Below are 15,307 nucleotides of genomic sequence, written 5' to 3' on the forward strand. Positions count from 1 at the left end.
TGCTCCGTGTGCACATGCCCAGGCCTGTGCACCCGGGAACATCATCTCCCCTCCCGCCCAGGTTCACTCCTAGGCCTCCCTCAGCCGCCTATCAGCATGTCACCTCCTCCAGGCAGCCTGTGCTACTTCCCTTGGGCCCTCTGCCACCTCTGGGGGTAGGGGCCTCGCCTGGCTCATCCCAGCGTCTGCAGAGCCCAGCACGCGGGGGGGGGGGGGCCTTGAGCAGGGTCACTGAGCGCGGGCCTAGGGAGAAGTGGACCAAGGGCATGAGGGAGGAGGGAAAGGAGGCGGCAGCGGGAGGAGCGTGGAGCGGAGGCGGCAGCGGGGTTGCGGGGGGGGGGCGCGCGCAGGCTGAGGCAGCCCAGGCCTGGGGCCGCGCGCCCAGCCTGAGCCCGCCCCGCCGCCGAGCGTCACGGAACCTGCTTGAAATGCAGCCGAGGAGCCGGGGCGGGCGGCAGCGGCGGCGGCGGCGGCGGCGGGGGCAGCGGCAGCCCCGGCGCCGCGGCAAGGACTCGGAGGGCTGAGGCGCGGCGGCGGCACGGGGTGCGCGGGGAGCGGCGGCCGGAGCCCGGGGCCCGCCATGGGCCGCCCCGAACGGGGCGCGCTCCGGCCGCTGGCTCTACTGCTGCTGCTGCTGCTGCTGCAGCTCCAGCATCTCGAGGCGGCGGCGGATCCACTGCGCGGCGGCCAAGGTGCGTGCGGCCGGTCCCCGGCCCGGCTTTGCGCCGCCGGAGCGGCCAACAAAGCACGGCCCGGCGGCCGGGGGGCGGGTTGCGCCGCGGCCCCCGAGCCCGGGCCTGGCAGGGAGGCGCCCGGGTGGGATATGCTCCTCGGGACCCAGCTCTCCCTTAATTTGCCCTAGACCCCCGCCCCCGCGGCTCCCTGTGTGGTGGGCTCTGCCCTCCGGCACCTGCTCTTGGGGGATGGGCTCCGTGGGGGCCGTGGGGGCCGTGAACTTTAATGGGGGTGATCACTGATGCTTTCGGGAGGGCTGTGTGATTCTCGCCGTTGGCGTTAATTTGACACGCGCGCTCCGCGGCGGCGATAAGCGGAGCCCGGAGACTACCCCGCCTGACAATGCGTTTCCGGCGACCCCTGCGTGTGGCAGAGAAAGAGGGGCAGCGTGCGAGGGGGATGTGCCCGCAGCGCCCAGTGCGCGTGTCGAGGCGTGTTCAGGGGCTCCCTGTGGGCTGTGTCTGCGTGGATCTCTCACTAAGGGCCGTGTGTGCGGGTGCGTGTTCTGAATGGGGGGCATACCTAAGTGGTGGGACACCGACTGTGTGTGCCTGCCACAGAGCAGCCCGTTACCCCAGGAACCCTTACCATCCTGCCCTCCTTCCTGATCGAGGGTGCCAGAGGCCTCCAGGTCGTTGGCTTCAGCATCGGGCCCTCCCCTTCACTCAGTAGACCCCTCCCCGCGGCCGGGATCGCTTGTTCCGGGGATCCGGCTCACGCCCCCTCTCCCCCGCGCAGGGTCGGTCAAGGAGTGCGAAAAGGACCAGTTCCGGTGTCGGAACGAGCGCTGCATCCCCTCTGTGTGGAGATGCGACGAGGACGACGACTGCTCGGACAACAGCGACGAGGATGACTGCCGTGAGTGGCCGGCCGGGGAGGGAGGGAAAGGTGGGGGACGCCGTGCTCAGCGTCCACGTGGCTGCAGCCGCCACCGGGCCACCTGCCTGGACCTTTACTGCCGGAGCCTGCAGCCGGGAGCCCTCCCGGGAGCCCCTTCCCTCCAGGCACTTAGGGACCCAGCGGGTTCTGGGCGGCCGGCAGGTCCTGATGGAGCCGGGGGCAAAGCCCGGCGCAGCACGGCCCGGGAGGAGGGCACGCCACGCCCGGGTTGCTGGGCCGGAACTGTGGGGCGGCGACGCGACGGTCCCTGCAAGCGTCTAGCTTTCGGCGATCAGGCCCTCCGGGACTCTTGCCTAGGCCCCACGGAACGCGCGCGTGTCTCAAAGTTCCAGGCAACTCTGGGCCTAGCCTCACTCCTTTTCCTGCTGGGTTTTGTGAATGAATGGGCTCCCCGGGGCCCCTGATTGGCTGTTCGAGGACCACCCCATAGGTCCCTGTGGCCGGAGCAGGCCAATCGTGGAACGGCCGGGTGTGCAGTTTTCTGGGGCCCTTGGCGTTGGGGCCCTGCCCTGGCCCCGCCTTGGCCACACCCCCGCACCTCCCCTGGGTAGTAGGTGCAGGCGGGGCGCTGGCGCCCGCCGCTTTTCTGCCTAGTCATGGTGAAGACCTTTCTTGTGCCACCCTGGTTGGCCGACTGCGCTCTCCTGCCAGCCAGACTGAGGCAGGAGTCATGGGGCAGAGCAGGAAGGAGGGGGCCAGAAGGATGAGTTTGTTTCCTGGAAGGGCCGTGAGGATCCCAAGGCCGCGCGCGAACCCATGGTCACGTGCGAAGCCATGGTCACGTGCAGGTGGCCGGCCGCCTTTGCTGAGTGTGGTGTTTGTACACCTGGGCACGACTGCTTTGGAAGTTGTTTCGTGAGGTGCACGTGGTTTCTGATGTCGGTGGGACCTGAGGCGAGTTAGCAAGCAGTTGCCACAAGTGGAAGGAGTATAGTTCCAGGAACAGATAAACAGGACTCTATAAAAACACAGACACGGGCATTCATTCATCGTTACTGAGCACCTGCTGTATGCCAGGCACTGGGACACTTTGGAGAACAGGCCCACCCCGCAGGCCAGGGAGTGCCCGTTCTGTGGGAGGAGGGCAACAGGTGGACAGGCCCACAGCACCACGCAGTGGCAGGAGGGGTAGAGGGACCACCTGGACAGGCATTGTCTGTTGAGTTATAGTGGGTTTTTTTAGGGGTTTGCCAGTCAGCCTCCAGGTTCATTCACAGACCAACCCAGATTTGGCTGTGTGACATGGGTGCATCTTTCCCTCCTGTCTCAGTTTCCTCTCCTGACCACTTGGGCTAATGATTCCTGCCCTGGTTTTGAAGACCAGTTCTAGAAATGTAATTGAAAGTGATGCGACTAACATGTGCCGACTGTTAGCTGTGTGCCAGCCACTGTGTAAGTGCTTATCTTATATAAACTCCTGTAACCTTCAGAGCAGTCCTATTTTATACACCAAAACAAACCAAAAAACACAAAACAAAAAAACCCCAGGGCACTGAGAGATCAAGTTTGTTATTCCACAGCTGTTGAGCTGCTAAGTAGGAGCTTAAACTTAAGCATCTGACTCCAGAGTTCTTAGCCTAATTAGGACCCTAACCATTTCCCAATGCTATTGAAATTCGAAAATGCCTGAGCCAGGGTAAAAGGTGATAGTGAGTCTCCTCGCCTGGAGTTGTTCTTCTGTGGTTCCCTTACAGTGGGAGTGCTGAGGATGAGGCGAGGAAGTGGAAACTGTGCATTTCTGGGCCGGTTTTACCTTATCTCCCTGGCTCTGTATAACAACAGTTTTGTGGGGGGTGGCCGTGAAGAGCAGAAGTGTTTCTTGTCATCCCCCTTTGTAGATAAGGACTCTGGCTCAGAGAAGTTGAGTGATTTGCCTAAGGTCACACAGCTGAGAGAGACAGAACTTGGTCAGGGTGTCCACCTGCCTCCTAGCTCAGGGGCACTGTCTGCTCCAATGGGAGTGTGGTGCAGAAGAACCCAGGAGGGTGATCCGGGTTCTTTTCATCTCCATCGAGGCTCTGGGCAAATGGAGGAGTGAAGTTGCGGGTGGCTGGGCGACCCCAGATAGGACCAGGGCCAATCTGATGGCCACTCTGGGCTCCTGCTTTTATTCTGAGATGGATGGGGTGAAGTCACAGGCAGAGGGTTAGTGAACAAAAGCAACCGACGTTGAGGGCTTTGCTGTTGGTGTCAAGTATCCATCCCCCACACTGGACTTTCCTGGGCTTGTCTCCTCATCTGCCAAATGGGGGTTAGCTGTTCCTCTACCATCGGTTATACCCGTAGAAAGTCTTCACATGGGGCTGGTGAAGAGAAGGGAATGGATGAGTGTTCACACCACCAAGGTCTTTAGAAAGGGACCCCTAGGGGCCACAAAGAGAAATCTTGAAGAAAGTGGTGGGAGCTTTGGGTGGCTGTATGAGGCGCGGTGTTGGAAAATGGTCTTTTGTCACCCCTTCCTTCCCCATCTGGGGAGTTTTCTCCATTCCGGGCCACCTGCCTGAGCTGCATTTCTTGGAACCATCCTCCCTGCATTATATTTGACCACTCCAACCATTCCACCCTGTGAGAGGGCCTGAATCACCCCATCTCTATACCTCTTGGCCTGCAAAATGGGGATTGCCATTTGTAAGTGAAGTCTGTGTGGGGAAAAATGATTCAGGCTCCCAAAGGGGCCAGAATGCAGACCATGAATTCCCAGAGCTGATGGAGATTGGAGGGAAGGAGCTTGTATGTGGAGGAAACCAAGGAAGGCTTCCTGGAGGAAGAGACAGCTAAGGCAGGCCTTGAAAGATAGTAACTAATGCCATTCCCTCAGAGCTTACCATTTAAAAATAGGTGATGCAGTCTCCACATTATAGAGGAAGAACTGGGGTTCAGACAAGTGAAGTGACTCCCCCAAATTCACACAGCTCCTCAGGGTTGGAGCTGGAACTCAAATTAAGACCTTCTAAGTGCGGAAACTTACCCGCAGCGGATGGGACTCGGCCTTTTGGAGACACAGATAGAGCTGACTGGGATGGGGAAGGGAAAGGCTCATGGGGTTTCAGTTCCCAGCTCAAAGGGCCTTCAAAGTGGAGGAAGGGGCTGGAAGCCCAGGGGCGGCCCGGCCAGGGGAAGGGGTGGGGTTCCTGGCTGCACCTGGGTCACGTAGGCCAGCTGGCGCCTTGGCCTCAGTTTCCTGTTGCTGCTTAGTGTCTGGGAGCAGAGACAGGGGTTCTGGTCTCCAGCCAACCCTTTGCCCCCAGAGTAGCAACAGTAACAACAATGAACACTTACTGAGTACTTGCTGTGGACCAGGAGTTGTGCTGGGATTCTACACGTATCACCTCGTGCACTCGAGTCTATAAAATGGGGTGACTCTTGGAAGTACCCGCATTTTCCTCATTTTACAAAGGCACAGAGGGGTTAAGTAACAGGCCCAAGGGTGTATGATTTTTAAGTGAAACTGAAACTGCTGGGGTGTGAATGCAGTTGGGTGTGAATGCACCCAACTAATGGAACTTGTGCTGCATCAAGCACTAGCTGACGACCTCAGGCAAGTCCTCCCAGGACTCTGTTTCCCCTTCTTGAGGGGACATCAACCCCCGCCACTCTACTTCCAGCTCTGGGAAGAACTCTGCGCTTCTCCGTGTGGATGGACTGCTTAGACAGGTGGACCGGTCATATGCTCAGTTTCCTCTACCTGTTCAGGCTTCTTTAGGCTGCCCTGTTCTCCCAGCCCCCATCACCACTCCGTTCCAGTTTTAATAAAGAGTGGCCGCAGCAAGGTCTCCCATGGCCGAGAGTTCATTAGCTGGCAAGGCCAGGCTGTAGGAGTGCTGAGGCCTGCTGGGAAGTAGCCTTGTAAATAATTAAAGCTCGGCCACAGCTCCCAGCTGGGGCTGCAAGCCCGCATCTGGTCTTCAGTGTGCCTCCTGGCCTAGGCCATTCTCACACCCCTGACACGAGGCCCAGCTTCATGTCCTTTACTGGATGGAGTCATCTGACAGATAGTGCTACTCTCTGAACCTCGGTTTCCTCATCTGACCCACCAGCTCCCCATTCGGAGTCCTCCGGAAGCTCCCATGTACCCATAGGATAGGGTCAGCTTAGACTCCTCTGCATCTGGCCCTCTGTGACCGGCTTCCACTGCCCCACTGCCCTCCAGCCCCTTCCTGCTCTTCCTATGAACCTGTGACACCAAACTTCTGTCACATTCTGGCCTTTCTACTGCTTCTAACTGCTAGGCCTTTGCACGTGCTATTCCATCTGTGTGGACCACTTTCTGCTCCCTCACCTGCCTACCTTCTTTTTGTCATCTTAGAATCATCAGTGCAGGTTTCACCTCCAGAAAGCCCTCCCTGCTACCCTCTTTCCCCAGGGCTGAGATACAGGAGTCGAAAGAGGGGACTTAGAGATGTGTGTTGGAATAACTCAGTGTGGCCTTGAATCAGATACTCCTGGTTTTCTATCCCAACTGTGACCTCTGGCTGAATGGCCTTGGAGGTGATAATAGTCTCTCCCTCCCAGTGATGAGGATTAAGTGAGATAATGTGCCTGGTAAGCAGTAGGTGTTCAATGAATGGCAGTGGGTCTGTCCGTTCCTGGAGGAGGAGTTTCACTGAGGTCTCTAGATACCTGTCTGCCAGGACCCCCCTGGTTCTCCTGCCCGCATTTGCTTAGCCCGAGATCCAAAGGCTCCCGCAGCTGAGGCATGCCTCAGCCAGAGGGTTCCCCAGCCACAGTGGAGGTGGTCCCAAGGCCATTCAGCCCTGAGATGGACCTGGGAGTGGAGGAAGGTACCCAAGGAGGACCTGAGGGAAGAAATGAATCAAACAGGCCTGGTTGGTCTCAGTGAATGAGTGGCCGGGGCCCTGGGAGGGGCAGAGGAAGACTTCCCTCAGGCCGTATGCCTGTCCCAAGGCTGGTTTCCAGACCTGTCTGTGCCTGGGACGGGGAAGAAGCCCTACAGCCCCCATGGCTCTGCCCCACAGGGCCTAAGCTTCTCCCTTCCCTAGGGCCAGGTCAGTGTCTCCCTGGCTGGCCCCAGCAGGCCTTGGGAGTGTTTGCTGAAGACTCTCCCATGGGCCTTTCCCGAGGGGGCTCTCCTGGGACGGAGTTCCCCTCTGGGAACCCCCTGGGCTTTCTCAGGCCTGCTGGGGGTTCTGAGTGCAATAGGCCTCAGGGCCGGTTGGCTTAGTCCTCTCCGTTGTCTGCAGGCAGCTGACTTGACAGTTTTCCCCCCTTGGGGAAATAGCAACAGCAGGTGAAACCAGAGAGGTGCCCCCAGGGAGAGGGTGAGGAGTGAGAGGACCCAGAGGGCTGATGGAGCAGGAGGGTATAGGCTTATTTGTGCCACCGCTCAGGGCTGTTACCAAGTGGAAGTCTCCTGGCCCAGGGTCTGTGGTCAGACCCCCAGGCCAGTGCCATCCCCATTAACCCAGTCCTGGGCCTAGGAGATGGTGTGGGGCCCTGCTCTGGGGGCTGGGCAGCCAGGCCTCAGGGCCCTGGATCTCAGCAGCACTGGTAACACCTGCTCTGCAAATGCCCGCATGCCCAGATCACCCAGTCTTTGAAGGCCTGGTGGAGATGCCACCTCCCCCAGGTGGCCTTCCCTGACCTCTTGTCCTCTTGCTCCCTAGTCCCTGAGCTCCCACAACATGTCCCTGTTCTCCCCTCGGTCTCAGATCTGTCTTCTCCACATTGTCTGCTCTGCTATCCTTGTGCTGAGCACGAGGGATTCCAAAATAAATAGCTCCCTTGAGGCAATTGCTACTAACAGATACTGGTTACTTACCCCCATGCCCGGCACCATGTTGGACAATCTGCATTCATTAACATTACTACTCACAACGCTGTGAGGGCTGTTTTCTTATTATTCCCATTTTAAAGATGATGAAACTGAGGCTCAAAGAGAAGTGACTTGGCCAATGTCATGATGTTTGAGTGCTAGAGCCAGGATTTGGCCCAGGCCTGTCCACTCTGGAGCCTGGACTCTTCCTTAGCGTCTTCCTCTCTGAGCTTTGTCTACCCAGTTGGGGTCAGAGGGCCTGGGGCTCAGAGGGCATGGAAGAAGAAGGTGAGGGGCTGCAGTGTCCAGTGATGCCTCCCTGCGCTACAGGTTTCTGTCTAGGAGGGACCGTCTTTTCTGGAGACTGCATGGAGCCCCAACATAAGGCCCCCTTGTCCAGCAACCCCCATGAGTGTGACCCTCCACAGTTTCCAAGGGCCTTCCTTGGCCATTGCCTGTGGGGTGGTGAGTACGGTTTCCATTGTACAGATAGGAAACTGAGGACCCAGTGATATGTCTCTGACGCAGATGACTTCAAGGAGTGTCATTTCCAATATTACCATCCTTCCTCAGAAAAGGCCAAGAGCCCAAGTCATCCAAAATGTGGACTTCGGTTCTCTGACCACCATGCAATTCGCTGACTGTAGGTCTCATACATACATACTTTTCTTCTGCTTGGATTGTCCTTCCCTGGTTTCTACCCATCCTTCAAAACCCAGCTCATTACCACGTCCATGAAGCCTTCCCTGTCTTCCTAGTGTGATCTAACCTCTCCTATGTCTGGATGACCATGGCTTTGTGCACGCTTGTAATAGCCCATCGTAGGAGCTCGTGGTGGCTGGGAGTGTCTGTGGTGGGGGACCACAGGGCCTGGCCCAGAGCCGAGATATTTGAGGGATGGTGTGTGCATGAATGAATGGACTGAGGAAATGTCACCCACTTTTGAGGATGAGAAGCTGATATCAGTCAGGTGTAGGGGAGCCAGGGGCCTCTGAGAAGGCCCTGAGGGGTCCTTGAAGCTGGAGAAGGGAGCTGGGCATCCTTTAGGGACCATAGTCAGGCCCCCTCTTGTGAGCTGGGTCACCTGAAGCCCCGAGGGCACCAGTGACATCCACAGTCACACAGGGCCTGGGCACGCAGGTCTCTCAGTGCTCACCCTGCAAACTTGGGAGCTTCCCAGCTCCAGGCTTCAGAAGGTGAAACCGAGGCCCTGGTGGCTGGACATCAGCTCCAGGTGTCAGCAGGGACCCATTCTCAGAACTAGGGTGTCCTCAGTTCCTGGGTGGGACTGAGTCAGAACAGTACGTTCCCAACTCCCACCTGCTGCCACCCGCCCCCTCTCTCCTTTCCCTGCTGGACCAGGGAGCAAGGCGTTCTCAGGCTGCAGGCGGGCACTGGCTCCTGCACACAGAAAGGGCTTGGGACTTCCCCACGGGGACCACAGGTGCATACTGCCCCTGGCTGGGGCCTGCTGCCCACCCCCAGATCGCTGGGAACTCATCTAAAATAATATTGTTTATAGTAAGAGTTCATGAGCATGCTCACTGCTGAGGGCTTTCTTATGCAATACGTCCCTCAGCCGGTGCCTGGAAGCATCATCACTGCACTTCACAGAGAAAGAGCTGAGGCTCTGAGAGGTGAAGTCACTTGCCCCAGGCAGGTCAGCGGGTCAGCGGCAGGACTGGGCCATGCCTGTCCGGCTGCACTGTGACACAGGTGAAAGGAAGAGATACACGTTCACACATCCCAGTCACAGCTGCAGTGGGAGTGGCCTGGGGTGGCCCTTCCTTTCTAGGTACCCCAGGCATCCGTCCTTGCCAGCCCCTGCCAGTGGGCGTACCAGCTCCCTCCTGAGCAGCCCTGGCCCCTGGGTGCACCCAAGCATGAGCGTGGCCCCAGGTGGCGTTTTGATCGTCAGTCGTGCTCGCCATGGCCCCTCTTACAAGCCGGTGTATGTCACAGGCCCTAGGAATAGCCCCTCGGCTGCAGTGGCTCAGGAGCGGGCCCTGCCTGTGAGCTCTCCCATCCCCCTGCACCTGGTTTGACCTCCCTGACCCTGGCAGGGCCCAGGCCAGGTGCCCACAAGCCGGCTGCTTTGTGGGCAAGGAACCCAGCTTTTTATCAGGCCCCTTGGAACACCCTCTAGTGACTAGGAGAGTCACCCAGAGAGGCAGGGCCGTGGGGCTCCTAGGTCCACACAGTTCCCATGACCCCTCACGGCCTCCACGCACCTGCCCCTTGGATATGGCAGCCCAAAGCCTCTCTGAGGTCTGCCAGTCTGGGAGTACATGGGGATGGTCAACGTGACCACCGCCCTCCCTTGGTCACTGGCTTTGAGATGCCACAAGGGACTTTACCCCAGCCGCTCTGGAGACTGTTTCAGTTTCTGGCCCTCTCAGCCTATTCGAATCACAGTATGGCCTTTTCCAGTTTGTGCCTCACAGCTGCTCTGAGAGGAAGGTGGTGCAGGAGTTCATCATCGTCCCTATTTTCCTGATGAGGAAAGTGAGGCTCAGCAAGGGCGTGGGGCTCGCCTGGGGCCACACAGCCTGTTACTGGTAGTGCTGAAGCTGAAACTCACTTCAATTGATTTCCTTTGATTTTCCAACGGAAGTAAGTTTTTCTGATTATATAAAGGTAATTTCATACTTGTAATTTAAAGAAAAGAAAACACACAGACAATTCAGAAAAGGGAAAAGAGGAAGGTAGGAGTCCCCCTTGGTTATACCACCGTGGGAGCTGCCTGTCCACCCAGAGGTGTTCTTGCATTCTCTGCATGTGAGCTGGTGTGCATGAACATGTGTGTTTCTGGGGTTTTTTTTTTTTGGTTTTTGGGTGTTTTTGAAAAACGAGCCTGTGTTATGTCAGTTGTTTTCTCCCCACATCATGCACATCTTTCAGTGTCACTAACAGTAGATACGTATTATCGTTTTAAAGGGCTAGATAGTAGTCTACTGCATGAATCTTCCCTAATTTAATGACACAGTCTCCTATTGATAGACATGTGTTTAGTTGGTTATATATATATATATATATATATATATTTTTTTTTTTTCCTGTTCTACACAGTGCTGGGGTGAATATCAGTACTCACCTTTGTGCATTTGTCTGGTTCTTCCCTTAAGAGAAAGTCCTAGGAAAGGCATGGCTGAGCATGTGCGTTTTCATCCTCACCTTGTCGCTCTCCCTCAAGGAGATGTTTTCCTATCTCACAACACCCCCTGACTCCCCATGGCCCTTCCCAGCCAGGCTGGCGGCCCGCAGGACCTCCCTCTTCCTTGAGCACAGGGCCACCTCACCCTGGCCCTGTGGGGCAGACAAAGTAGCCAGATCCAGACCTCACAAAACAAAGCAAAGAGAAGGGACAACTGTGATCTGGCCCCAAGGACTCCCCACCTCCACCAAAGAAAACAGAAGGGAGTATAACTGGTCTTCATTTTTCTCAAGATACTTGTAGAATCTGTCTCCTCCACAGCTTTATAAACATTGTTCTGCTCTTGCCCCTAACTTGCCGTGTGACCCTGCACGAGGGGCTCTCCCTCTTTGAACTTCATCTCCCCTTTACCCATTGGTCCTTGCTCCACCTGCACTGTAACCAGCACTCTGAGCAGATTTCTTCTCCCTGGAGCTGGGCTTAGGACCAGTCCTGGCCTGGGGGAGGGGGACCTGTGGCCCTCGAGCTCCTTAATGCCTGGTGCGGGTTGGTGGGAGTGTACCTGGCTTTGTGGGTAGATTCCAGGCAGGAGATGGAGGATAGCTGGACTTTTTAGCGTCCACTTCCAGAACTCAGCCCTAAGACCCAGGTTCCTTGGACCACTTTCCCTTTTGTCTTCTTCCTGTGCCTGTGACTGCATTGGATGCAGTGGAGTGATGGAGAAAAATGGAGTCAGGCCACCAGCCCTGTGACCCACTAGCCAGGGTCCCTGGTATGGGTCTTATGTTCTGAGCTTTAGATCCTTGGTCTCTGAAATGGGGATGATGAGCCCACCTCTCAGAGGTGTGCAGGCTGATATAAAGTGTTCTGCCCAGACCTGGCCCTGAAATGAGCATCCCCTTTCCCCTTCCCGAGCCCGTGATCCCTGCCAAGTAGAAGCGACCGTCAACAGCTTCCCTTCTCCTCCTCCAAGGACATAACAAGAGGGCAGTTGCTGAAATAGCAGCAGGAGAGATGTAGGTCAGCTGGCCAGTTGGGAGGACTTGGCTGCCTGGGAGAACAGCAGTTTCTCGGGCTGGGAGGGACTGTAGGAATCATCTCAGCCACTGCCATCTGCACCGGGGGCCCCAGGGTGGCTGCTTCCTGGGTGGCCTCGGGGAGCTGGTTATGCAGAGAGAACCAAGGAGAGCTGGTTAACCATCAGGGCCTGGCATAGTTAGTTATCTAGGAGGGGGCCTTGGTTCACCAGTGGGTCCAGTTTAACATCAGAGAGTTGGCAGCTGATGAGAGGCAGGAAGGGCCCTTTGGCCCAGGTTAAGCTGCTGGTATGAATAGCTGGAGGCCAAGGGTGGGCTTTCCTGGTGGCGTGAATCCAGGGATATTCACGCCAGTGCTCTTCTCGCCCTCCCTCCCTCTCCACTTCCTGGACCCCGAGCTGCCATCTGCTGCCCCCATCACCCTCAGAGCCGCACTCAGCCACGTGCACCAGCACACGTGCATGTGCATGGAGTGTGCGTGCTCAGAGAGCAGGTGTGCACCAGGAGGGAGGTGACCGTTCTGGACGCACAGAGGCTGCAGGGACAAGGTGACGCTCTTGCTCCCATGCTGGCCAAGGCCGCCCAGCCAAGGCAAAGCCAGAGCCCCCCACTGGGCTGTTTGTGACGGGGAATTATTTGTAGCTGGAGAGGTACCAGCAGTCTCTGTTCCCAGCCTGCCCCCTGCCATGGCAGCCTCTCCCCTCCAAGCCTCAGCCTATAGCCCACTGTCTGCACCCACCCACGCCCCACCCAGAGGGCTGAGGTCGATATAAACACCATGGCCTGGAGACCAGGCCCACCTCAGCTCCACCCCTGCTCCCACCTTACCTAATGGCCATCAGCAGGTCTCTGCCCCTCTTGGGTCTCTGCTCATTGGGAGCGGGGCATCTCCAGGCCCCTCTCAGCCCCAATTCCCTGGGATTCTTTTGTTTTCCCCTGAGAACCACGGAGTTCACAGGAGCTCCGCCATGGCCAGGACCCAGATGTGGCAGTCCAAGGAGCTGCCCCCGTTCCCTGAGGCCCAGAAGGCCCAGAGCAAGGAGCAAGGGCTGTGAAATCCAACGCATCGCACAGGGGATGTGGCCTAAACTGTATGTGCAAAGCTGGAACCAACTGTTAATTAGCAGCACCTATATCTGCTCGGGGGTTTCCGCCTGTTTATTTTTTTGCTGAGTCTGACCAGGCCAATTCTGTAATACCTGTAGCCCCAGGCTTTAAACATGCTGCATATGTAATGCTCTCATGCCTCCCCCTCTTTTCGTCCCCCATCTGCACAACTGCCTGCTTCTTGGAGGTGCACAGACAAGGCACACGCATGGTCTCCCAGTGTCAGCTGGACTGGGGTTTCCACTGCAGTCCTTCCACGTCCTAGTTGGAGGCCTGGGACAAGTACCTCGAATCTGAACCCCAGACTCCTGCTCTGTGCACGCGGGTAATGAGCAATTCCTGGTCTGCGTACAGTACCTGAAGCCTCACTGGGTCTCACAGAGCCAGTCGGTTCTTCCTACACCGGGAACTGGGCCATACCAGGACACAGAGGTCTGCCAGCCATGTGGTTGGAGTCCCTCTTCTCTCTGCCACCCGTTCTCCCAGACTCCTCGCCCTCCCTCTCCCTGGCCTTTGGCCTCTCCCACACTTGCACATTCTGCACTGAGTTCTCCCCCTGGAAGCAGAGGCCTGAGCCCTTGTTGCTGTTGATCCGTTACGAGCGAGTCACCCCCCGCCCCGCCCAGGCTCTCACCCTCACCACGCCAGGAGCCAGGTAGCCTCACCTTGTCGCTGACTTGCTGAGGGACTTGGGCAAGTCTCTGCTCCTCCCTGGGCCTCAGTTTTCCCACCTGTGAGGATTGGATCAGGACTTTGAGTCACTTTGGACACCTTTTGAAATTCAGATTCCCTGACCCCTGTCTAGGTCTGACTCCAAACCTCTGCTTGTCGTGCGGCCAGGTGGGAGCCATAGACATGGGGGTGGGAAGGCCCCCAGTTCCCCTACGTCTGACTGCTTCTGCATTGCCTCATCCATGAGCAACTCCACTGTGATTCAGATAACAGCAGGGCCTCTAACTAGGCTGCCTGGGATCGAGTCCATACTTCACTGCTTCCTAGCTGTGGGACCCTAGGCGAGTTACTTCACCTCTTTGAGCACTTGTCTCCTCTCTAAAATGGAGCCATCAACACCTAACCCTCTAGGTGGTTGGACGATTATATGAGTTTGTTTAGGAAAAGCACCAAGAATAGTGTCTGGACGTGATCAGTGCTCAGTTCAAGATTTGCTCCGCTTATTTTGACCTCTTTTTCTGAACCTCCATCTCCCATCTGTCCTTTAGGAATCCCCTCCCATGCCAGGCTGCTGCACTGCTGGGTGGGCTGGGAGGAGCTGGGGAGCACCCCCAGAAGTCACCTTTGTCCCTGCTTCTTCCGCCGCGGCCCCAGGCCATAACTTACTGTCCTAATTTAATTAGGAAGAGTCCTTACAGGGACCTCATTAGGAAATGAGCCCAGAGCCTTGGGGACCTCCAGGAGGGGTGGGGTGCAGGAGGAGGTTGCATTGTGTCTGATCCTGCCCAGCCCTTGGCCCCGTGCCCCAAATGTGCCCAGAAAGATAAGGGAGCCCAGCCCCTTAGACCTGTGACATGGAGTGTGGGCAGCCAGGGCTCCATCCTCTGCCCCCTGCCCAGCTTTGGCCTCACCCCCCTGGATGGGGGTGGGGAAGATTGAGAGATGAAGTTTCTCTTGTTCTGCTCCACCTGCCCCTGGTGCCCAGTGTCTCTGGCCTGGCACAGAGCAAGCCTTGGTGAATGTGTGTTGAGTGAATGAATGAGTGAGCTGTGGCTCTTGGGGCTGGAGCAGCATCTTCATTTGGCCAAAGCAGGCTCCCCACCCCCATCCCAATGCTGGAATCCCCTCGGCAGCCCCAGGGGCTGGAGATGGGGAGGGAGCGATTGTCTGCTTAAATACCTCCAGGGACAGGGAGCTCACTAAGCAACCTGATAGCTTTTTCTGTCCCTGGATAGCCCTTCCTGTTACAGAATCTGTCTTCCTTTCCATCTCAAATCTGTCTCCTGTGACGCTTCTGCCCTACCCAGGTCCCAGCTCTGTTTCTGGGACCTCTGCTCGCAAACACTGCGCCCTACCTTCACTCCAAGCCTGCTCAGTGTCCCTTCCTGGCCTGTGATAGCTGACATGCTGTGTGGCCTTGGGTAAGGCCTATCCCCTCTCTGGCCACTGCTACTTGGAGCCTGGTGGGCTGCACACTCTGGGCTCTATAAACATTGGCTGCTTTCTGTAACCGTGACCTACCTCCCAAGGAAGTGGGGGGCTGAAGACAGATGTGCCATGTCCAGCAGTAAAGGTGACACCTCTGCAGACAGCTTGTCTCTGGCTCAGCAAGGTGGTAGTGCCCAGACCCTGAGATGACCTGTGGCCAGGCACACAGGCACTGGGGGCTGTGCATGGACCTCTTCTGCCCTGAGACCAGTCCACAGCATGGACACTGCCCTCGCCTTGGTTAGGAACCTGGGAGTCATCACAGCCCCCGTCTCCCTTACCTCTAACGGCCACCAAGGCCTGACCCTCCCCTCCTACTTGCCAGCCCAGGCCCTTTCCCCATCCCACGTCAGCCTCCCCGGACCGCGGCAGCAGCACCAACCTCGTCTCTGTTCCCTCCCTCCTGTCCGTTCTCCGCTCTGACACCGAGCGCTCTCAAAC

The 15,307-nt window shown here is 57.3% G+C and overlaps 1 protein-coding gene across 8 annotated transcripts in view; it reads left to right on the plus strand.

Moving 5' to 3' along the window:
• Positions 1-580: 580 nt before the first annotated feature.
• The window catches only part of LRP8 (LDL receptor related protein 8), a gene marked incomplete at both ends in the record, with an annotated part of 77,172 nt that continues 62,445 nt past the window's right edge, over positions 581-15,307 (plus strand). For all 8 annotated transcript variants that reach the window (XM_081225347.1, XM_081225350.1, XM_081225343.1 and 5 more), the window contains 2 exons: positions 581-692; positions 1,474-1,593. In XM_081225347.1, the coding sequence (XP_081081473.1) occupies positions 581-692; positions 1,474-1,593 (232 nt within the window). The remainder of the gene's footprint in view (positions 693-1,473; positions 1,594-15,307) is intronic.

The sequence above is a fragment of the Mesoplodon bidens genome (genome assembly GCF_964165515.1).
Source record: "Mesoplodon bidens genome assembly, chromosome: 2".
Taxonomy (NCBI): domain Eukaryota; kingdom Metazoa; phylum Chordata; class Mammalia; order Artiodactyla; family Ziphiidae; genus Mesoplodon; species Mesoplodon bidens.